The 24,318-nt window shown below is 40.1% G+C and overlaps 2 protein-coding genes across 2 annotated transcripts in view; one reads left to right on the forward strand and one right to left on the reverse strand.

Annotated features, from left to right (window-relative positions):
- piezo2b (piezo-type mechanosensitive ion channel component 2b) overlaps positions 1-18,199 on the forward strand; it is a 71,478-nt gene extending 53,279 nt beyond the window's left edge. The window contains 24 exon segments of the mRNA XM_029453227.1: positions 1,211-1,314; positions 2,784-2,904; positions 3,014-3,088; positions 3,237-3,403; positions 4,062-4,255; positions 4,892-5,056; positions 5,923-6,558; positions 7,156-7,414; positions 7,564-7,746; positions 8,604-8,907; positions 9,223-9,355; positions 10,340-10,487; positions 10,566-10,777; positions 11,208-11,366; positions 11,846-11,993; positions 12,681-12,869; positions 13,241-13,285; positions 13,287-13,346; positions 14,103-14,252; positions 14,254-14,273; positions 14,845-14,964; positions 15,127-15,206; positions 15,681-15,879; positions 16,515-18,199. Of these exon segments, the coding sequence (XP_029309087.1) occupies positions 1,211-1,314; positions 2,784-2,904; positions 3,014-3,088; positions 3,237-3,403; positions 4,062-4,255; positions 4,892-5,056; positions 5,923-6,558; positions 7,156-7,414; positions 7,564-7,746; positions 8,604-8,907; positions 9,223-9,355; positions 10,340-10,487; positions 10,566-10,777; positions 11,208-11,366; positions 11,846-11,993; positions 12,681-12,869; positions 13,241-13,285; positions 13,287-13,346; positions 14,103-14,252; positions 14,254-14,273; positions 14,845-14,964; positions 15,127-15,206; positions 15,681-15,879; positions 16,515-16,767 (4,124 nt within the window). The 3' untranslated portion in view covers positions 16,768-18,199.
- Positions 18,200-19,367: 1,168 nt separating this feature from the next.
- On the reverse strand, positions 19,368-24,318 carry napgb (N-ethylmaleimide-sensitive factor attachment protein, gamma b). Its single transcript, XM_029452647.1, has 12 exons — positions 24,140-24,318; positions 23,530-23,597; positions 23,342-23,426; positions 23,243-23,260; positions 23,115-23,145; positions 22,912-23,021; positions 22,514-22,580; positions 22,338-22,408; positions 22,150-22,228; positions 21,682-21,761; positions 21,121-21,250; positions 19,368-20,595 (listed from the first exon to the last, which is right to left on the reverse strand). The coding sequence occupies exons 1-12, from the start codon at positions 24,193-24,195 to the stop codon at positions 20,461-20,463; spliced, it is 930 nt and encodes a 309-aa protein (XP_029308507.1). The 5' UTR covers positions 24,196-24,318; the 3' UTR covers positions 19,368-20,460.

Below are 24,318 nucleotides of genomic sequence, written 5' to 3' on the forward strand. Positions count from 1 at the left end.
GCATTAATTGGTTTTAAAATGTCTTAAATGATTCTTGCAGAAGTCTGAAGAAAAGATTCTTCAAAATACTTTTTCAAATGTTTTATTTTTAATTTAAACTGTAGAGACTCACATTGATTCTTTTAAGGGAATTGGAACAAGACAAGATATTTATCACATTACTAGAATTACTACCAGTGAGTACCTGCAGCTCTAATGTACACTACGTGTGGAGAGGCACTTAGCGTTCAAGATGATCTATAAGACCGTGTGTCAGCATCTGCAGAGCAGGGTCGCCTTAAATGGACACAATGAGACGAGGAGGAAAGAGAAAATGACTAATATCTGGAGGTTTGTTCTTGACATTGTTTAAAACATCACCACCTGAAGAGCCCACGGTTGAGAATCGCTCTTGTTGTAAAAAAAAAAACTCAACGCAAAGACATGAAGTCGACTCGCCTTTATTCTCAGTACTGAAATAAAGGATGAAGGGTTTGTTCATTCTTTGCCTGCAGACATGATCACCAAACAGGAGAAGAAGAAACAATAAACAGCCATTGAACCAGTGATTGAATATATATAAAATGACGACCTTTTAAAAGTCACTTTGTGGTGAATAAAAGAAACACCAGCATCTTTCTGAGTCAATACAGCGGTCGCCTGTTTGGTTTTAACTCATGTCTCATGTCGTACTCCACCCCCACATGACATTTTCAAATTATTTCTCCATTTTTATCTCTTTGTCATTTGATGTTTCATCTCCATATCCCAGCATCCTCCCTCACCTCCCGCCCAACGCGACTCTGCTCAAGGACATAAGTCAGCCTTGTCTATCCCATTGATTCTAACACTTAACTGCTGTGGACTGGAGTCGCTGGCTCTGCCGCCGAGTAGCTTAAAGTCGACTGTGCTTACTGGAATAAAGAGTCTTTAATAGACGCCCTTCATTGTGCTTTGTGCTCATAGTTATATCAGCCTTATTAACATTGTGTTTCTGTTTCATCCTGTCATGTCTCTGATGTTTTTAAATGTGTGTGTGTGTGTGTGTATCACTGTAGACTCAGTTAAATGTTTAATATGTTGTGAATTACAAGTTTAACTGTAAGTGGTTTGATTTTCCTGCAGCTTCCTTTTCACTAAAGGGAACCTTCTCAGAACTTCTTTTTAATGTTGTTGTAAAAACCAAAATGAATGGCTGAGTGTAACGACACTTTGCCCTCTGCCCCTTCAGTGGTTAGAAGTGGAGACTATTACTTGTTTGAAACCGACAGTGAGGAGGAAGAGGAGGAGGAGGAGAAAATGGACGATGAACAGCCAAAGAAGTCGGCGTTTCAGGTGATTTCAAGTACCTTTATCGAGTGATTACATGTTTGTATATATTGAGGATGGATCCAGGTGGCACTACTTTATATATAGCTCAGTCCAGTGGTTCCCAACCTAAGGGTCCAGCCACTTTAAAGGGTCACAAGATATGGTAAGGGGTCGTGAGAGGAAATTAGAATTTTATTCATTATTTCTAATCTTTTCTTATTTGTAAAATATTTGCTAAATTACCTCTTTGGCCTAAAAAGTTATTTATGAAACCATGTGAGAAGTTAAAGGGCAAACATCTCTTTAGTGGAACCTCTAACAATACTAGTTGTGTTTTAAAAGCTTTTCTTTCATTATGCTAAATATGAATCTGAAAAGTAAATAGTAACGGCAGCTGTCAGATTAATGTCGTTGAGTGAGAAGTACAAGTATTATATGTAGTGTAAAAGTATTAAATAACAGTAAAAAACAAGTTTTTTCACACTTAAATTAGAAAATATATAATTTACTGTCTATTGTAGTTTTTTTTTTTGAATGTGTGACCTTTAACAGATATTTTTTTTATTTGTATTACTCCAAAAAAAATATGTTTTAAGGTTTTGAATACTAACATTACGGAGAATGTGATGACAAATCCCTTTATTTCCATCTGCACAGCATCCTGGACTACACAATCCTCTCTTGTTCACTGTCTGCTCACACATTTAACCTCTATTGTTTCTAATATTGACAAAATAATTTCCTACTAACCCTCTCCCCTTCTTTTTCTCTTTGTAGCGAGCTATTGGGACGTTTGTCTCTGCACTTCTAGCTTTGCCCAAGTCTATCATTAAGCTGCCTAAAACTATACTGCAGTATGTAGTCAAGGCAGGCAAGGTACTCGCCAACATCCCTGGATAACAAAGCTTGCTTTCTGTATGAACACCTTCCCCTTAAAGGAACCACAAACCACCTTTCCAGCTCATGTTTGGTGTTCTGTTTCAAGAGAAGTTACGGGAATATCAGATTCCAACGCCACAGCGATGGATGAGATTATCCAAAACACAAGCAAACACTAATTTGATAAATCTTTCAAACATAAACTGGAAATGCTTTGAGCTCTTTGCTCGGTTGCATGTTGTTGTGATTGGCTTGAAGTGAGCTGCATGAATTTATTCTGATATGGTGTTAGTAGTGGTAACCTTTTGAGATTAGAGAAAGAGGTGACATGACAGGTGAAGCAGCAACAGTGTTAGCAGTTAGCATTTGGTGTTTGTGCATGTTTCCGTGCATTGACAGGAAAAAAAAAAGTCCATTTATTTTCTTGTGCACACCATAAATCTAGAGTTTTACAATCTGCTTGACGTGAATGGACTGTTTTTGAAAAGTGATTTTGTTTTCATGAGTTGAATTCTTCCTTTTGTTTGCTGTTGCTCCTGCATAATTGACCTCAGTGACTCCTCTTCTTCGCGTCCTCTCATTGATGCTAAACTCCATCTCTCTGCTCTCTCCAGTTTCTTTATCACGCCTGGATCACAGACCCCAAAGCTGCCCTGAGGGCACGAGTCAAAGAGAAACGCAAATTTTGGAAAAAGTACACTAAAGGAGTTAGACACAGAAAAAGCAAGAAAGATGGTAAAGTTATGGAGACACAAAGACTCACCTGAAAACTTTAACATTAGTCATGAGTGGGAATGAATTTCCGTTTCAACCGTAACGAGCTGTCTTCACTGTACTTCAGCAGGTCATGTGACCATAGAGGTTGGAGATCTCTCAGATGGGCAAGAAAAACGAGAGGAGGAAAAGTCCAGCGCTCCAGGTTTGTTCCTGCTCAAGATTGACTTGATTTGGTGCTGATCAATTCTGATCAAAACCACCTCTCTGACTGCCTCCACTTTGTAAGTTCTTGTGTGCATCCTAAACAGTTGAATTAATGTGAGTGTGTTGTGTCGAATGCCGTCCCTCAGACAACATCATCAAGCGAGTGTTCAACATCTTAAAGTTCACCTGGGTGCTCTTCCAGACGACGGTGGACAGCTTCACTAACTGGATGAATGACATGTGCAGGGAGTACATCGACATCTCCACTGTGCTGCGTATAGAGCGCTGCATGCTGACCAGAGAGGTCAAAAAGGTACGTTTCTATCTTTGGATTTATCAATTTATAAGCTATTTGAAGGACTTAAGTGTGATTTAAAAGTAAAATATGTAAGATTTCTGCTTTAAGATGTCTAAAAACGACTAAACTTATGTATATTTTGTTGAGTTGTGTTCTTACTTTACACTAGAATTTTAGGATTTTAGTCATCGGACGTCTGGATGTTAAGTTATCGATGACACGAGCACGTTAGCAGCAACCAAACAGCGGTAGAGAAACACACATTTCTAATGTGACACTGCTTTGTTCAGAGTTTGTACCGGTTTTAATCGTTGGGTCTGGTTGTTTTGGATAAGAGGAGACCTCGGCTCCCGGTAAAAACCTCCTCATCGTCTTCATCTTAAGTTATTAGAGAAACAAGCTCAGCAAACGTTAGCGGTAAGCACGCAGCCCTCCCATCCTATCCTTTACTCACCGTTTCCGTTTGTTTTGGAGAAGACGAGACCTGATAACTGATAGAAACCTCCTTAACGATAAACAATGACAGCAATGGTGGTGAAAACAACTACTGCCTTGATCCTACTTCACCATGCCATTGAACTCCGTCTTTTGTTTTGATTGAGGGTCCGCTAGTGGTAGAAAATGACATATTGTGCCTTTAAGAGAACCATTGAAGGATTAACTCTTCCTTCAGGGTAACGTGCCGTCCAGAGAGAGCATCAACGTCTACTACCAGAAGGCCATGAGGCTCAACATGTCCAGGCAGGCCAGTATGGATCAGCTAAGTGAGGACGATTCGGCCTCGGGCTCCACCAGGGTCCGAAGAAGGCATAGACCTTACCCCATGGAGAGCCAGGACTCCACAGCCTCCAGGGACAGCATATCCAGGTACACTGAGTCTCAGCAATGCAACATGGGAGACCAATGAGTCCCCATCATGAAATGTTTCAGGGACTTTCTGCTTACTTTTTAAGAAAGATAAACTACACAGGAATCAGACGTTTAATTCGTTTTTGTTCATGTTTTTGCATAAAGCAAACATGAAACAAGCAATTTAAACACATATACTTTAGCACTTTAATGCAAATTCGTCATTAAAGCATGACTGGACAGTAAACCATTTAAAGATGTTCAACAGCATTTGCAAAAACCTTTTAATTGAAGCTGCTTTATGCAGAAGAAATAGTGTGTTGTGTGGATAATCCAGGGAAACAGGGGCGTTGTTTCTGGAATAGGATGTTGCTGTTGAATTTTTTAAGATATAGAAAAATATCTCAAACCCTTGGCCAATAAAAAACCGCAGGGCTACAAACCACTGAGGTAACTAGCCCTTTAATAACATAACATTAAACCATTTCACCCTCCATTCTTAATTTTTTATGGTCATGTCACAAAGTAAAGATCATGTTCCTGCTCATTTTTAATGTTACGGTTGGTTACATACTTTAAGTATAAGGGGAATCCTAACCTAACATAGATCACATCTCATTCTGCTCATCACTAATCATCATTTGTCACTCTCAGCGCCTTCACCGAGGCAACCACACTGTTTTCTCGCCAATCCACCCTGGAAGACCTCGATGAGTGCGTTCTCAAAACCAGCGAGCGCGCCAGGCCAAAACTGCGTAAGATGTGCGGCCTGGACGTTTCCAATTCATCCATGGACAGCTGTAGCAGCTTCATGTCCAGGTGCCTGGCCTCTGCATCGCCCATACACACACACACACACACACACACACACACACACACACACACACACACACACACACACACACACACACACACACACACACACACACACACCTGTGTTGTCATTGTCACTGACATGAAGAAGATCTTTGCATCTCCTGACTCAAAACATTTCTCTACATCCATTGTTTGTTGATTTCTAAATTCAACTGTATCATTGCATGACTTCTCTGTAACATTTGTTTATTACATCCTGTCAAAAAACCCAAAAACAACCAAAAATATTAACTGTTTTCATCCTATAACAGTGATATGAAAAGCTAATGTACCATCTTGGTATATTCCCCTCCAGCAATTGCTTTTCTGTCATTTAGTGTTGGAATAAACATCACTTTTCTTGTTCCACTGTTCATACAGTACTTCATTCGTACTTCAATTTATTCCGTAACGATTAAGTTGAACCCATTTAATAAATGGTTTACAACACATTATAATGTAGTTGTAAGCAGATAAAAGTGGTTATTACAAGTGGCAACCTCCGGTGCTGAAAAAGGCAGCAAACCCGGAAATGCCAAAAAACTGCAGTTCCCTGAAAGGCCACTAGAGGTCGGCTCCAAGAGGGAGTCGATCTCCATAGACCCCAATGTTTACAGCCTGGTACAACAAAATAAACGGTTTTGGTCATTATAAAAAATGCATCTGATCACACCTGGCACCTGCTGAGGAAGTGCAATTCATATTTTTTATTTATTATTTCTGTATAAATTGAGAGACTGAATCTATTTCAGACGTCCAGTTTTTTAAAGTCCTTGTGAACGTACAGACTTGGCCGCAAATTGACACAATACTGTTTTTGTCGGCTGCAGTGAGGCGACCCAGTGCGTCACGCTCTACTCCAGACAGGGCACCACAGACACCATAGATGAAGTGGAGGATGAGCAGGATCAAGGGGAAGACAAGCAGCAGATGGCTCCCTGGGAATCCCAAAAGCTAAGCGAGAGTGAGGGGGCCGAGAGCGGTGGCTGGAGTGACGGAGACCCCAGGGAGAAAGAGGAAGAGGAGGAGGCGGTAGAGGGTGAGGAAGGAAAAGAGGTACCAAAGGACCAGGAGAGGGAAGAGAGAGAAGAGACTCCCTGGGAGTCCTTTGGCCCAGACGAGGGCCCCTCCCTCAGGCTGGAGGAGACCGAGTCTGCTCAGCAGAAGGACTTCACCACTGAGAGTGAGGACGGGGGAGGACAGCAGGACTTCATGCAGACAGGGGGGCGAGCAGGGCTGATCTACACTCCTGATACAGATGCTTCTAAAATGTCTGACGCTGACGTGCCTCCCAGCTACAGCAAGGCCGTCAGCTTCGACCGTCTGGAATTAAGCGATGACGAGAGTGACATGGACAGGAAGAGGCGTATGGTTATGACCTCAGACAGCCACTCAGACAGCAGGTCAGACCTCTTCCTGCCCTCCGTGACTACCGAGCTGACCGCCAGCGAACTGCTGCTTAACAAGTAAGTCCGAGTTTGTGTCGCCCGCAGGTCTGAGAATTGACCTCCAGTTTATACTTTTTGAGTACTTCCTGAAATATTACTGTATTACAGAGTATCGAAACTGTCAAACTTTTCATTGGATGTTTTACCCTGTTGGAACTGGTATCTAGAAATGTCAAATTATTCTAGGTACACCACACACGTACAACATTAACTAGATCATACGAAAATAAACTGCTGTACATCCCACAACTACAAAAACACCTGCAGAATGAGCCAGACTTCCAGGTCATCTCCCTTCAGGCAGTCTGAGATTGAGGAGCACTCGTTTTTTGTCTCTTTGTCGTTGTTTTGCATCTCTTATTGGTCACTGTGCATGTCTTTGTGGACGTTTTGTCACTTTGTGGTCATTTTACGTCTCTTTATAGTTATTTTGTTTGAGGGCCCCCTGATTTCTTAAGCCCCTGAGTCTGTGCCCAGTAGACCTGTTCATTAATCCATCCATGATTGCAGACCTTTTTGTGAATCAAGAATAATCTGAATCAAAGTTTAGACTTTTGCGTAAACGTCATTTATGTTTCTGTTACTAAATCAATCCATGTCTTTGTGTCTGCCCAGGATGTTTTACGATGAGGAGCTGGAGCAGTCGGATGGATTCTACCAAAAGCAGCCTCTGATCCTCCAGCTCTGCTACGCCCTGTACAACATGCTGGTGGCCCACTCAGAGATGGTGTGCTACCTGGTCATCATCGTCAACCACATGGTATCGGCCTCCTGTGCCACCCTCGTCCTTCCCACCACCATCTTCCTCTGGGCCATGCTGTCAGTGCCCCGGCCCAGTAAGCGCTACTGGATGACTGCCATCGTCTACACTGAGGTACGGTCAGAAAGACTTCCAAAATATTTATAAAAAGACAAATCTGCAGGTGGTTACGATGATGATGATGATGATGATTATGTTCCTGGCTGTCCTTGAAGAAGTAAATATTGAATCTTTTCTTATTTTCGAATTTGTTTTTCCTCCAGGTCACCATCGTCGTCAAGTACTTCTTCCAGTTTGGCTTCTTCCCCTTCAACCACGACAATATATTAGTAAAGAATAGACCATATCACCCTCCCAACATCATTGGAGTAGAGAAGAAGGATGGCTACGTCCACTGCGACCTGGTCCAGCTACTGGCTCTCTTCTTCCACAGATCCATTCTGAAGGTTCCTGCAAACACAGAATATTTGGACAATGCTAACATGATCATGTGCATCATATTAAATTATAAATACGGTCATATTCTACGGTGAAAACAAGACCCTAACTACTAACATCTGGGTGACATGTTCCTTCATTGTCATGAACAATTGCTGACGATAAAAAAGATCTAGAATATTTTCAGCTTTATCGGTTAAACACAATCAGGCTGTTAGTGCTCCCCATAGATGTGATTGTTCTACATCGGCTTCCCTTTAAAGGACTCTATATTTGTCCCAGATTCACCGGTTTCAATATCTTCAAATATATTCTTTAATCATACCACAAAACTACAATAATTCTGTGTTCGCACATAATTGCACTCTTGAAAAAGCCTCTTAAACATCGTAGGGTTAAGAAAACACCAGCTGAAGAAATGTAATTGTAGATTAACTCTGCAACACATTACTGTCCTAATGATTAATTATGAATTCATTTACAGACAACAGAAAAACATAGTTGATTATGTCTCTGTGGTCATGAGGAACCTCAACACAAGCTGGCTGATAGTCAACTTTGAATATGAGGCCGGTATTGATCCACTTTAGATGTGTGTGTGTATGTGTGTGTGTGTGTGTGTGTGTGTGTGTGTGTGTGTGTGTGTTTGTCTCCTGCACAGAACATGTATCTCCATCTGCTTCTTGCAGTTTTCCCTCTTTCTCAACAAATGAAAGAACCTCTGTAGACAACACTGTGAGCCCTTTATGGGCCAAACACTGTGATTGGGATGCAACTTCTGTACCACACTTTGAGTTATTATGGGCGTAGAATATGTCACGGCGTTTGCAAATCCCTAAATTATTCCTCTTCTTTCCTTCTCCAGTGCCACGGTCTTTGGGACGAAGACGACTCCAAAGAAAGGAGGGAGCTCTCTCGTCATAGCGTGTCAGAGGACGAGGGAAAAGACAAGGAGGAGAGTGAGAAGGGCTCTGAACGCGCATCGCTGATGAGTGAGGGCAGAGGCTCCACTCACACCTTGAGATCCTTAAACTTTGGGACCTCCATTGACTCAGGACATGTGCAGGTGCAGTACCCGCAGCAGCAGACCTACCAGCGTCGCAAGAGCTCCAGCGGAGCCTCGTACATTTCTCACCGATCTCTCCACTCTTCTGCAAGATCCAAGAGAGGTGAAGATCCTTGTCTATTGTCTGTTTCCTACTAATGACGACACGACTGGTTCAAAACACGAGACGGAACGTCAACAATTAACACTCTTCCCTTAAAACAGCCCTGAGAGTATTGTGTTATTTTGTCACAAGCATAACCGTTACTCTTCTAACAATAATAATCGTAACGACAATAATAAAAAGAAGGAAGTCTCTGAGCTTGTATCACAAAACAAATGCCTTCACCCTTAAGTGTTTGTGGATCTCTGGCTTTATCAGTGACTCAACGCTTGGTCACGGTTAATTTGAGGCTCGAAATGTAAATTGTTTCCACAGGAAGTATCGCTTCTCACAACAGCAGCCACAAGGACGGCAGCGAGGCCAGCGTCCATCAGAAGACCCGCAAACAGATGATCATGGAGAAGCTGAGGGAGCAGCTCCTCAAAGGAAAAGCTTTCATCGTTAAGCGGTACAGTGAAGCGAAGCGCTTCATGAAAGTTGTGTTTCTTTGTCTTCACCCCCGGCTGCTTACTGGCCAACAGTTGTGACTGTGGTTATACAATAAAAAAAAAGTGTAACTTTTTGAGTGCATTGATGAGAACTGTGCTCAGCAAGTATTCTAGACGAATAATGGAAAATCATATCAGTGATTATAAAGCAGCTAAAACCTTTCAAAGGTCTAAATTTAGACCGTTAATTACCGCGTTCCCGGTAGGCTGGTCAGGGTAATTTTTGTAAGTGCTGCAGACGACCAAAACATGTTACTGTTCTAAATTTAATCACAACGGAACAAGTGGTTTCTGAGATATTACGTCAACAACAGTAACTGAAACACACAGAGAAGATGACTTGTTAACGTTTTCTCTCAAAATGAGATCATTTAACCTTCTAAATGAGTTACAGACAAACATCAGAGGACAGAATATGCAATAACATCCTAATAAACAGAACTGCAATTATACAACCACAAATAGCATTTCTAATAAAAGAAATGTCATCGTAAAAACTACTTAAATGGTGTCTTTGAACAAGCCAAAGGCTGTTGTGCACCATACAAATAATCAATCAAAAACAGATTTTACAGACTGTTTTATTGTTTAAGGACCAACTTGAACCTTTTTTTTTTACCTGTTTCTTTGCTCATAATAACAACTCATTCATCAATATCTCTGTTCTTAAATGTGTTCTCGAGTCGGATTCATGACGCGTTCTTGATTGAAGTCTAAAGAGGATGGAGCATCGGACTCCAAATGTTAAAAACATAACTTCTGCAGGAAGTGAACACCAGACAAACTCATACTTTGTAGCGTCTGTAGTTGATATAAAACAACAGTTTAGTGTTGAAGTGTTGTTGTAATATTCAGAACAAATCCCAAATAAGAAAACGTTGAACGTCTGTGTCTTCTCACGAACGGTTGCTGAATGAGGCCGATTGTTTCTTTTCTCTTCTCAGGGTCTTGGGCATCTACCTTCCTATCAGGCAGTTCTTCTTCAACTTGATCCACCCGGAGTACAGCGCAGTCACAGACGTCTATGTGCTAATGTTCCTCTCTGACACCATCGACTTCATCATCATTGTGTTTGGATTCTGGGCGTTTGGTGTAAGTTTCAAAATAACATTTAGACCCACAAGCAAAATGTCTTCTGAGAAAGTTAACATTGATTTACATCCCTTTTAGAAACACTCGGCTGCAGACATCACATCGTCCCTGTCCGAGGATCAGGTGCCGGGACCTTTCCTGGTCATGGTCCTGATCCAGTTTGGGACCATGGTGGTGGACCGGGCCCTCTATCTCAGAAAGTCTGTCATGGGCAAAGTCATCTTCCAGGTCATCCTGGTCTTTGGCATCCACTTCTGGATGTTCTTTATCCTGCCAGGAGTCACAGGAAAGTAAGAACTCGGCTTAAAGCGGCGAAAACTATATTTGAAAAACTCAACAGCAAAGTCTCTTTCCAGAAATCATGACCTGGTTACACAAGACACATCCAGCCCTTGTTGTGAGCAGTTTTATGTAGGAACTATTTTCTTTCTAAAAAACATCCACCAATCACATCGTGGACGAGAGGCTTGTGCTTACTTTTGAGCTTTGAGCACCACAACAATCTAGTTACATTCGAGAGAAGGAAAATACTGTATCTCCAACACGTAAACATGTAAAACAGCTGACAAGTATTAGTTCAGTCCTACTTTTCTTTGCAATCAATTCATTCCCTTTGCATATTCTAAATCAAATCTAAATATTTCAGGTTCTTTGTCTATAAATGTAAAACTATTTCATCCTTCAATCTTACGACCTGTCTCGCTTGTCTTCCCCTCGTAGGCGTTTCAGCGAGAACACAGTCGCTCAGATGTGGTATTTTGTCAAGTGCATCTACTTCGGGCTGTCAGCCTATCAGATCCGCTGTGGTTATCCCACCCGCGTTTTGGGGAACTTCCTCACCAAGAGCCACAATTATGTCAACCTCTTCCTGTTTCAAGGGTAAGTTAAGCGGGGAAAGTATCCTTTCTTCCAGCTGGGCAGACGAGTCATGACATCGAGCTGCTGCTGCTGCTGCTGCTGCAAGAATGGAAGGAGACCACGCACAAGACCACATCTGGAGATATTTGGTTAAAAAATGTGGAAACAAGATATTTATTAAAGGGGAAATCAACATTTGTTACTGTTAGTGTCTTTTGTGCATTTATGTTAGCATTCAAGTCAATTAAACATAGAAAGAATACTGAACATTTGCTGTTTCCAGCTTCTCAAATGTAAAGATTTGCTTCTTTTCTGTTTAAAATCGAAGAGAATTGTATATAATTGGGTCAATTAGTGTTTGTGCTATTATAAATCATTATATAAAAACATGTATAACAAAGGACAAATTCCTCAGCGTGATTTTCTAAATAAAGGGTTATTGAATTTTATTTTCGGCTCATATTTTTGCAAGTATAATTAACATCTGTCTGCCGTTGTAGTTTCCGTCTGGTGCCGTTCCTGACGGAGCTGCGAGCTGTGATGGACTGGGTTTGGACCGACACCTCGCTGTCTCTGTCCAGCTGGATCTGCGTGGAGGACATCTACGCTCACATCTTTATCCTCAAATGCTGGAGAGAGTCTGAGAAGGTGTTTATCATCGTGCCGTCCGTGTAGTGTGAGGAAAAGAATCGCTTTCAGAGCCAAAGTGTGTCATGTTGGAATTCATGCTGAAATCTTCTTCTGTGATTTGTTGAAGTGGATCTTTTTTTTGGAGATAAGTTGGGCTCTCACTCTCTGCAATGATCCGTATATTAATTAGCAATGATATATTGTGTCTGTGTTGTGACTGAAGAGTCAGAGGGAAACTAGTAGTGACGATTGTGGTATTCACATCTCTTAATGTTTCAGTTTCTGCTTGAAGTAATTCATAAAAGTCGACATTACCCTCCTGACTTTTAATGAGAATTACATTTTTTCCTAATCTAAATGCCAGCAGACTGGTAAATGTTATGACATTACACTCTGAACTAGTTTCCCCTCCATTAGGCTCTATAACACCAAAAACAACATTTATATTCAGTACCTCAGAGACAAAGTATGAAAAATACTTCTGTAATAGTTCTGTATGAAATTAGGACTTAATTCTAATGGATTTACAAAAAAATAGTCCAGGCATAGAAACATGTTGCCATTGCATCAGGTCTTCTGGAGTAAAGACGGAACAAAGTTTCATGAGGACAGCCTGTGGGAAAAACTGCACTGTAATGTAAAAACAGCGGTTTCGCTCTGCATCCAGGTCACATAACACATTCCTCTTATTGCGTCCGTCTGCAGAAGTATCCCCAGCCGCGAGGCCAGAAGAAGAAGAAGGTGGTGAAGTACGGGATGGGAGGGATGATTATAGCGCTGCTGATCTGTATCGTCTGGTTCCCGCTGCTCTTCATGTCCCTCGTGAAGTCGGTAGCCGGAGTCGTCAACACACCGCTGGATGTGTCGTTTAAAATCACCCTGGCTGGCTTTCAGGTGTGGACACAGCTTCTTTTATCAAATCATTTGAGCCCAAACTATCTTGCAAAGTGCTTTGCTGAGAAACCGCCCCAAGCCAAATCCTTTCCAAATGAAATAACATGTCGCCTACTTTGAGTTCAAGTAGAGCTTGATGAAGTAAATACATCTGAGATTCACTCTAAAGCGAGGCCATGTCATTATTTGAAGAGTTTAAAGTGGCACTTTTTAATCAGTTTGTGGGATTTCTGGCAGAGAGAAGCCAGAGGATTGCGATCATATGCTCTAGGTTGTGTGAGTTTCTGGCTGCAGGGTTTGATGTTTGATTGTTTATCTGCCTGGAAAACTTTATTAACTAAAAACGAACAAACCATGTCCTCTTCTCACAGCCCATCTTCACCATGAGCGCTCAGCAAAAACAACTGCACAATGTGACAGGCAGCCGAGTTCAAAACGTTTATGCTGAGATATGAAAAAAAAGACAAAAGCATGGATGTAAGTACAAGAAATACAATAAAATACAAAGATGTTGTTGTGTTTGGAATGCTGTATATTTCAATGCATTTAAAAAGAGTAGTGGAGATGACATTAAATACATCATCCAAGTGTGGCCATGTTAACTTTTAAACCCTTTTTAAACTAACTTTTAAAGTGGCTCTATATACGATTTAATTGTCTCTATTGGTAGTATCAAAAAAGACAATGTGACAGATGTATTCAGTGATTTGAGCTAAATGCTAACATTAGCATGCCAACATCAAGTGTTAATGTGCTGATGTTTAGCAGGTAGTGTTTATCATGTTTACCGCTCACTAGCATGTTAGCATGCTAAACTTTGACAACAGGAAACAAACTATTTTCTTCTTGCTTAATCAAATATTAATTTACTCTAGAAAAATATAATAAACTTAGAAAAATAAAAGCCTCAAATCCTCATAGAAGCTGCAACTAGTAAATGCAAAGTATTTCTGCTTTAAAAGATTAATTGATTATTAACGCTACTTAATCCATAAAATAAGCCTTCTTTCAGAATAGTGGAAAGAAAACTTCAAACATAGTTTGGATAATGCCAAATTATTTTGCATATTTTTACATACAATTTTAGAAAACTTGTAATAGAAAAAATAATTGTCTTAATGTAAATAATCAAGTGTGGAAGTTTCGTGGTGATATCTATAAGTTAAATTTTTATACCCTGTTAAGAATTCTACATATCGTGGCTTTAACCTTTAAATATTGGGCTGTGATCAGGACGCCTTGCAGTGGCTGGAGCGCTACACTCCAGAGGACCTGATCATTGCAGAGCTGAAAGGCAGCTCCAACTCTCTGTGGACCATCAGTCCGCCCAGCAGAACCAACCTGATAGAGATGTTGAACAGCAAGGAGGAATTCCCCATCACCGGTGTCCTGGTCCGTGCAAAGGTACGCAACATGTTCTCAAACATCCTTCCCTGGTGTTGTCCATTCACCATGTACGCTTGTATTTAACTGTGACAAGAAAGTGGACGAAGTACATTTATTCATGCCTCTCCCGCTGAATATAATATGTAATATATAATCATAAAACTTGCATTATTTGATGACACTTGTATAGTATTCACCAGGTCAGGCCAAACATTTGGCTCATGGGAGTTCAGGTAGGGCTGTTTGGTATTCACTGAGGTAAATGATAATAAAAAGTAAATAAATAAATGGATTTAATTAATTGAAAGTGTACCAATTGACCACCACTGTCTCTAAATACTTATCTATACTAGAAAAATCTTTTTCTTAGGCTTTAGAACAGATTCAAAGCTTCATTTGAAAACCTCAATAAAAGCTTTGAATGTAAAAGTAATAATAAATCCAATAACGCATACAAGCTCCCACAGGAACTGATGCTGTCAAATCCATTATTCATATACATCAATTACTATTTAAAATAAAAAGATATGCCTAACAAACAGTTGATGAAATTATTTCTGGATGTTTCTCCTCTTTGTTGTCATCTCAGAAATCTCACTTTTGGTGCCAAGGCTGAAATAGCGTCGGGAAAGCGAGTGACGGTTCTCGACGTCGGCACAAGAAAGGAGCTCATAGCGCTCCTAAACGGGACTAGAAGCAATACACAAGTGTGAGTATATCAGCTGCTTACCTTTCCATAATCAGGTCATCACAGATACTCATCTATTTGTTGTCATTTAAATAAAGTTTTACCATAACATCAAACCCAGAGTCTGTCTTAACGTTGCAACATGTTGAGAAAGTAGCAGTAACAGCCTCTCTTCCTCTGCAGGATCATAAAAGAGATCTTCCCTCGTTTTATTCGAGCCCCGAGTGACTCGATTGCCAAGTCTGTTGATGATCTTTACGAAGGTGAACATCTTTATCACCGTACAGATTGGACTGACTGGGACCTTTTGCAAAGTTGCAACTTGATTTGGTGACAGTGAAGAAAATTTAAGAGCCTCTCGTGTGTGTAGGAGTTTATAAGTGTTGAGTCATTTTCTTTTCATTTATCTGAAGTCCAGAATCAGACAGCAACGATTCTGTCGTACTGCACAATACCAATGTACACTTCAATTTATTGTTTTAATATTGCCTTGTTGTTTTTCAACATGGATGCATAATGTGTATTATTATTATTATTATTATTATAATAATAATAATAATTATGTTTTAAGTAGAAGTGTGATATTATTTCTATATTTCCTCTGAAATGTATTATTTACACTTGTTAATGTTTTATTACTGAGGTAATAGGGTTTGTTTACAAATGTTTTGCTTTTTCAAAATGAAGAAATGTTCATTATAATTTAAATAACTTTATTTTATTATTCATCATTGCAGATGGAAAGATGTTGAACATGAGCTTGACCTTGGTTCGGTCTGACAGCAACTCGAGTCAGACCCAGGAGTGGTGGATCGTCAACCAGATGAGTCCTGGCCCGATAAGTGATAAAAGCACCTCTGACACCGAGATCCTGGAGCTCTACGTGTTCAGCGACCAAGTCAGCCCGCCCAGCTTGGGCTTCCTGGCTGGATATGGGTATGTGGTGTTTATTTAATTAAAAAAAGAATTATCCAAAGCTGTACAAAACCTTGATTTGGGGTCGCAAGATGATAGGAAAGCAGGTATATCTCTATGCTGAATATATATCGCTTGTGATAACTGGATCATTTTGCATCTTCAGCCCCTTTTTAAATAAAACTATTTGAATCTTAAAGGTATAATATGTCCCCATTAAAATGTCTATATATAAAGTCTGTTTCATGTGGTCGCCTGTAATGGCTTTGTGCCAGAAGCATCATTATGGATCATTCATTTACTTTTTATCCACAGTTTTTTTACGATACACTTTTTAGATCTTGGTCGTTTTTACCTATAAAGTTTAATCGGATGAAGGATTTTAGTCACTGAACGTCTGGATCTTTCTTTTTTTATTAAGATTATTTTTTGCCGCTGTTGCTATCGAAGCCTGTAGGGTCCTCCTGTTGGATTAGCAGTTTGAGAGATGTGCCCTGTACGTGCAGCATCTCCTGCAGCATCTCCTGCAGCATCTCCTGCAGCATCTCCTGCAGCATCTCCTGCAGCATCTCCTGCAGCATGTCGTTTACTAGCTAGAAAAAGTAGGATTTTTACGAAATGCTAAATCTAATTTCCTTTCTCTCTTTCCTGTCTAGGATCATGGGCTTGTATGCCTCTGTGGTTCTGGTCATCGGCAAGTTCGTGCGCGAGTTTTTCAGCGGCATTTCCCACACCATCATGTTCGAGGAGCTGCCCAACGTGGACCGCATCCTCAAGCTGTGCACAGACATCTTCCTGGTCCGAGAGACGGGCGAGCTGGACCTGGAGGAGGACATGTACGCCAAACTCATCTTCCTCTACCGCTCTCCAGAGACTATGATCAAGTGGACCAGAGAGAAAACTCAGTGAAACTCTGCGAGGAGACGTTAACTAATGAAGGTCGGAGCTCACGTGAGCAGCTATTTCAGCCGCTGAGGGAGCACAAAGTCAGCTGAGGACAAACCGTCCGCTGCAACTGACGGCAGCGATACAGTAATAGCTCCACACTAAAACACTTTGAGTTCTAAACTGGTATTTTATACTATTAACCGATGAAAAACAGTCATATTATTAACGATGGAGGACAGATTCGCCGGTGCTCTATTTATCTCACAGGCTCAGTTTGACATCCAGTGGGAAAAATAAGCAGCTGGTGTCCAGTTGGAGATGTTGAACTCTTTCAAGACAATTTTCCCTAAGTTATTAAAAAGTCATATATATATATATATATATATATATATATATATATATATATATATATATATATATATATATATATATAAAGGAAGGTTTTTAAACACAGATGCCCATTACCCTCGTCGCTCTTCATGCCTGCCTCTAACATTTTTTCACAGTCGCAACTTCAGGCAGAGAGAAACCGGCTGCAACATTAATCTTTAAGGGCTTCCCACAAACAAAGCCGTGCACAATAATGACACCATGAGCACAATCTCAAATGTTCTCCCGACTGGAACGCTTGGACTGTGGGACTGTGCAATATGGAGCTCTCGTTCCTCCAAGTTTTTTGAAGGATGTGGACCCAGGGTCAAAGGTCAGAGGCCACATGGGAGCCTCCTGAGAGACACGACGCAGAAAACATTATCAGACAATCTTTACTTGCCTTATTTTGTTTGTATGAGAAGAACTACATACATATCTTTCTCAGGAAGAGCTGTTTTCACCGATATTCACTGTATGAGTTATATGTTACAATAAGGAGGCTTCGACGGATCTAAAACAATATGAGATTGTAGAAAAAGAACTATTTAAATGGCATGAAATTTAATGTGGATATTGTTGAGATGGACCGATACCGAGTATGTTTACTGCACAGGGAAAGTACATGTATTGCTGTGGACTGTTTTTTCCTCACAGAGATTAATTGCCAATCCTCCGTGTTCTGATCGACAGGTTGGTTACAGTTTCTGAATCAGGGTAGCGTGCATTAGGCGGTAGATTCCTGCACATCACTTGTCAACCTCTTGCTGTTTTTAACATTCATACTCATGAACACTGTGGCGCATTCAGTCATCGAGGGGGGGAGGGAAACAAAAAAGATTCCTCACATGAAGGGCTGAAACACGAAGCCCTTTGGTCCAAACTATGCATTAGAGGACATTGTAGCATGATAGAAAAACTTCATTATTGCCATGACTAATTTTCATTACATGTACATACGAGTTTAAGGGGGACAGGTCACGGTGGAATGAAATGTGAAATTGTACCTGTATGTTTAAGGCAATGTTAAAAGGTGTGATAGAGGTCCAGAGATCTGCAAATAAAACATCTGGAAAGGTGTCGAGTTTTGAATTCAGATGCTGTTTGCTTGTGGGAAAGGATTGTACCGAACCTTATTGCTTTACAGTAATCAGATTTTTACTTTAAACACACGTCTGTCTGAGTCATCATCTGTCGCTGTATGTCCGTGAGGTTGCACTACGGCGATAGAGCCTCTGACACGCTGATGAAAATCCCAAGCAGCACTGCAGCCGAACAAACGAAGAAAAGAGCGAGGACTGCAGACGATGAAACTTCAATGACGAGCGCAAATCCACAAACACACCTGCAACTATCGCTTACAGTTTACAGGTGCCGCCAAAGAGAACGAGATGGAGATCTTCGAGATTGTAACTTTAACTTGTACTTTATTTAGATTGCATTATATAATTTTCTGCAAAGTGACAGAGCTCTAATACGTGATGTGAATTAAGTAAAACCAAGTGCATTAGGCAAATAGTAAGTATTAAAATGACATAACGGTCACATGAATATCTAGTGTTGGAAGTGCATTAGAGTATATACAGTACTGTACATATTTGCATATACTATATAGTCACATATGTACACGTGAAAGTAGTAATACTACAGTGAAAATACTCCATTACAAGTTAAAGTCCTGCATTAAAAATCTTGCTTAAGTTAAAGAAGAAAGGTATTGACATCTAAATGTACTTAAAGCATCAAAAGTAAAAGAATTTCACATTTGACTGGATTATAATTATTGATGAATTAATGTGTTCATCACTTTAATGTTGCAGCTGCTGAAGGTCCACCACCGGTGCACACACATGGATCAGTCCGCCTGTGCTTCTCCTGCCACGACACGTCAAACTGTCTTATTACCCACCGCCCAAATAAAAAAGAATGTAGTGTAGGTGTTTGATAAGGAGGGGAAAGAAATGTCAATTATTAGAAAATGTATAGTTAAGATAGTGTAGGACTTCACGCTCTTATACATTTGGACTTTTGGAACGGTAGTGCATGTTTTAGCTCTACAATAAGTTCTCATCCATCTTCTATTAGAGCAGGGGGGGTCACACTCATGTTAGTCCAAGAGGTTTTAAGAAGCTACACGGTCATTACATGTCTGTCAGAGGCCGTTCTGGTGCAGACGTCTGCAGCCGCTGCTCGTTTCGCTGATATGGAAAATCTTTCCGCTAACTCGTTTAAGAAAATGCACAGAGACCGTAAAATGCCACACGATGGAAATGTTTATTGATGCATGTGCAGAGTTTGAGGAATATACAAGAAGTGGGCAACAGCACAAATAAAAAATGTAAACAATCCCTTTATCACTTTCCGTTATGTGGTTTGACAATAATTTTAATTGGCATGTAAATTATTTTTGTCCCTAATAAAAAGGGCTTCTCACATTTACAGTAAGAGAAATAAATCACAAATACACAAATTCTGCCTTAAAGAGGAAATCAATGGGGGGGGGGGGGGGGAAATGTGCTGAAAACATCACTGCATGGTTCCGTTCTCATGTTTCAGCTGCTTTAAATCGAGGATTGTTCTGTGGAAATTGGGAATAAAGACACAGCATTGACTATTTTGAAGTCTAAGGTGGACGATAACACACACACACACACACACACCTCGAAAACAGTCAACAAATGGCTACGAGCTGCGCCATCAGGAATTGTACTGCTCCTTAAATGTTCTTGATTAACTTGAATAAGCGTTAATGCTGAAGATAATAGTGTCGATCCATTTTTAAGCCGTAATATTCACAGATTCATAGCTTTGGGTTTTTTAATTTACCGTTGCATTATTCCAAACATGCATTAACAAACTGATTGCATATTGTTCCACATTTTCAACAGGCTGCAGCCATGAATACTGAATAATTTAACTCTGTACAAATAAACACCTATACACTGATCATCAGACATATTTAGAGTATGTCTGATTGTAATATACCATATAGTAATCTTAAGACTCTACTCACAAACAATGAGAGCAAAATGTACAGCGTCACAGAGACAGAAATAATAGAACATTTACATACAAGCGTTCATACGTTATTGAACATTGAAGATTTTTTCATTACGCTGAGGATCCACCTCAAAGAAACAAAATTAAAAAGGCTGCTTACACTCGACTCTTCTGCAACACCCACTGTAACTGTTGTTGTTTTTTATTTCTTGCACAGTAAAGATTAAACAGCCACATATCTGAGCTTCAGAGCTGAAAAGGATTTGTCGAGGATTTGAACTCGTACAGAGGGTGTAGTTGTGGAGCAGCACATGGGTGGAGTCCGCACTCTGGAGGCTGGAGAGGCTAACACAGCCCTCCCTCGTAATCATCCCCATCCTCGGCGGCGTCTGGATCCCCACTAGCGCCACCTTGTGGAGCAGCCTTCTTCTTCTTTCCTCCGCCTCCAGGTACCCTCAGGGAAATGGCCAGCTTGGCGTACTGTGCGGGAATAAAAGGAGTCATCAGATCTCAGACCCTGAATATCAGCGTGTTACAAAGATGGACGCACATGAACACGTTTTGTGCAGAAGTTAGAATTGTTTGTGATAATTCATAAGAGAGTTTTTTGTCATTGTCTGTTGCGTTTTACAGTCACCCAGTCCTGATGAAGCAGATTAGATAAGTGAGTGTTAAACCCTTAAATAATATCTAAAGTCCCCGTTCAGACTGGATCTATTTCTCTCGTGGATGCGGACTGATTTTAACATTACCAGAGCGTGCATGTAAATAATTTTTCACTTTTTTGTTTTTGATAAATATATATATATATATATATATATATATATATATATATATATATATATATAAATAATAATAATATATATATATAAATATATAAATAAATAATATATATATATAAATAATATATATAAATATATGTATGTATGTATATATATATATATATATATATATATATATTTTAAAAAACACATTTATTAGTAACTATGTGTCAACAGTACTCACGTCATTGTCCATGTACTTCAGTAGAGGAGAGTTGCACACTCGGTAGACCTGATCCTCGTCCTGCTCATCGTAGCCCTGCAGTAGCGTCTCCATGGCGACGGAGTCTTCGCTCCCACTGTACCCGGGCAGACTGGTGGAGAAACCAAACAGCACGACACACAAAGAGCCTCAGTTTTTAAGTGTTGAACACCGTGAACGTGAGGTAATGTCGAGGGTTAACAAACACCAGAGAGCCTTTGCATACGATCAACTTACAGACAGACAGACAGACAGACAGACAGACAGACAGACAGACAGACAGACAGACAGACAGACAGACAGACAGACAAACATCGCACAGGAGTAACAAATACACAGTAAATGTATCCATATCAACACTTAAAGAGATGTGTGTGATAAAGAATGCACAATATAAAATGATAAACTAGAATACACTATGATATACTAAACTTTGACAGCGGAGCTGGCGGAGTTTTAACGTCTTGCTCAAAGACACTTTTGCTCCCGGTGGTTCCAGCAGGCCTTGGATTACAGAAGTGACAGAATGTGATAAAAATGTACCTGTAGCTTTCTCTGACACATTTATCAGCTGCGACGTAGTCCGCTCTATGAAGATGAATCAGCACTTGAGCAGTTGTTTTCTAGAGAAGGAAAAGTGCAGAACAGCATGTAAGATTTATACGCACTGAATAAATCAGGTTTCTTTTGATTGTTGATCTTCCATTCATTAAAGGTCAGAGGTCAGGGTCAGAGCACGACCTCCAGCCTGATGCTAAATGGTTATAATTCCCCTTATTAAATCAAACCAACAATGAATTTGACCTGCTAACAACTGATCCAGAGCAGCACTTTCTATTTCTTCTTTAAATATGTCCATACGTTTAGTTTATACTGAAACAACGCTGCTGTGTTTACATACTGATGAGCTGAGAGGAATGCAGGATGCACGTCAACTTATATCACTAACTGGAAATTCAATTTTATCTGAGCTAATTGATTAAGTTGCACATGACTAACAAAGTAACCCACCTTGAAGCACATGGGGAAGTTCTCAATCTCTTTGTACATGTTCTTCTCTTTCTGTATAGCGACTGACGCCTCGTCCAACCTGATGAGGAATAAATATAAAAGAGTAAATATTCAAATCTTGAACGCCTTTATTTGTTTCTTTTTAATTTTGCAGCACTCGTATCAAAGTCCTCTCCACTTTCCTTTACCTTCTTAATCTGACCAGAAGTCTGGAAGCTTTCCCCAGCAGCTCAACTGCCTGACGCAGGCGGTCCTCATTCTACACAGAGAGACAACTTGGATGTTTATGAGCGAAAACAAATATAATAAAACAATCAGCATCAGTTTTATTATCAGATTTATTCAGGTTTTGTTGGAAGCTCACCTCAAACACGCCAGCTGCCTTCTGATACAGGTCCACAGCTTTCTCTAGGTTTAAAGGCTCGATCAGTCTGTGAGTAATACAAGAACAACGCTTTTAGGTAAAAGAAAAGTCTAAATATTTTTGGTTCCTGAGATACACTTGCATCGCATCAGTTTTCCCTTTTTAGTGCCAGGATTTTTATTAGAAATAAAAAAGGTACAGGGCCAGATAATAATAATAATAATAATAATAATAATAATAATAATAATAATAATAATAGTAATAATAATAATAATAATAATTTTAAATAAAATGTTATTTAATGTATTAGTGCATAACATAATTTAAAATATAAAAACATATATTGCAAAAATAAAGAAATACAAATTCTGTGTAGATAAATAATGGAGAATATTTACTTTCCAGCCCGATCCAGAGCCATGGCCGCAGTGTCAGGAGTCCCGTTCTCCATGTACATCATACAGGCTTTCTCGATTAACTGGATGGCCTCTGGCATCTTCTTTTGCTCCTGTTGCAATGCAAACACAGCAGTTACAATTCTGCTGCAGACGCTTTACCTCCGTCTACCTGTTTATGAGTTCAATGTTTAATCTGCACTCACCTTCATCATCATACCGGCTTGTTCAATAGCCCTGAGGAAAAGGAACAAAGTTTGAATAAAACACCTGTTTTTAAAAACATTTGCTGCTGACTTGCAGTAATACCTGGGTTATAACACGTGATACTTACTTTGCAGCGTGAAAAAGCCTGCAGGACAAGTTAAGGAAAATTACAAAACAGACAGCAGTGCAATGTCACGCGACTGTGGACAGAGTACAGAGAGGATACGTCTTGTTTTCTGTGTGGTATTCAGCTTCCTTTAAGTAAGCATCCTTTGCTTGGTCGAACTGCTTCGCATTCTTGAAGCACACAGCTATAACAAAAAGGAGAACATATACAGATAGTTAGTTAGCAAGAGAACTATGGGATAGTTGTTAAATGATGACTTCATATTGAGAAATAGCATTACATTGTACCTGCTTTGGCGTATTCTGACGCAGCACTGTCAAAATCCGGCTTCCACTTAGTCAGACCTGTCTTTAGGCTACAAAAACATGACGATGAGCAAAATGGGAACTGTATGTTCCCAGGATCCTATGTTCCCCAGCTTAATATGAGACCTTTCATAGGGTTTCTCTAGGTTAAATGTTGAAATACTCCATAAAACCCAACGTTACATCCCCAAATCTGCAGGCAAGATTGCTTTTTTTCAAGTTGCATTTGATACAGTCCATCTACCTTTATTTATTTGGCATTTAAACTGCTGATATAGCCCATACCAATCTCTTACAATGTTAGTTTAAATCAAGAACATGGACTGAGCCTAGCAAATTATAAGCGGCTGCAGCGACACAGAATTAGCAGCATAATCAGTTTATTAGCAATTATAGAAGAAGACACAATTGTTGCTGGTTTGTTGAATGTTAAATCCACCTATAATGATCTGACGATGCAAAAATACTGTCCGTTTATGTCGCATAACCCCCGGTGAAAATGCCACAGTGGCCTTTAGTGGTAGCTAACATCAATAGTAAAACAAACTGCTTCCTGGGAAGGAAAGAAACGACATTAAATATCGTAACTCACCATTTTTCAGCTTTAGCTATATGCTCATGGGCTTCGTTTATCTTCTGAGCAGCCATGCTGTTATTAACTCGATGAGCTATAAGAAATTGTTACCGATAAATAGCGATGGAGGCTATTTCCGTCGATGTTTGGATTAACAGGAACTCCTCCTCGGCCGCAACGTCAGGAACGTCATCCTA

Source organism: Cottoperca gobio, chromosome 17 (assembly GCF_900634415.1).
Source record: "Cottoperca gobio chromosome 17, fCotGob3.1, whole genome shotgun sequence".
NCBI lineage: Eukaryota > Metazoa > Chordata > Actinopteri > Perciformes > Bovichtidae > Cottoperca > Cottoperca gobio.

What these genes read in the sequence shown, in the direction of transcription:
- napgb (XM_029452647.1), bottom strand. Translation starts at nt 24,195, where the DNA reads ATGGCTGCTCAGAAGATAAACGAAGCCCATGAGCATATAGCTAAAGCT. An exon ending in AGGCAGCTGGCGTGTTTGAG is followed by an intron (nt 22,409 to 22,513) that starts GTGAGCTTCCAA and finishes CTCTCTGTGTAG; the next exon opens with AATGAGGACCGCCTGCGTCA. An exon ending in ACTTCCCCATGTGCTTCAAG is followed by an intron (nt 21,762 to 22,149) that starts GTGGGTTACTTT and finishes TTCCTTCTCTAG; the next exon opens with AAAACAACTGCTCAAGTGCT.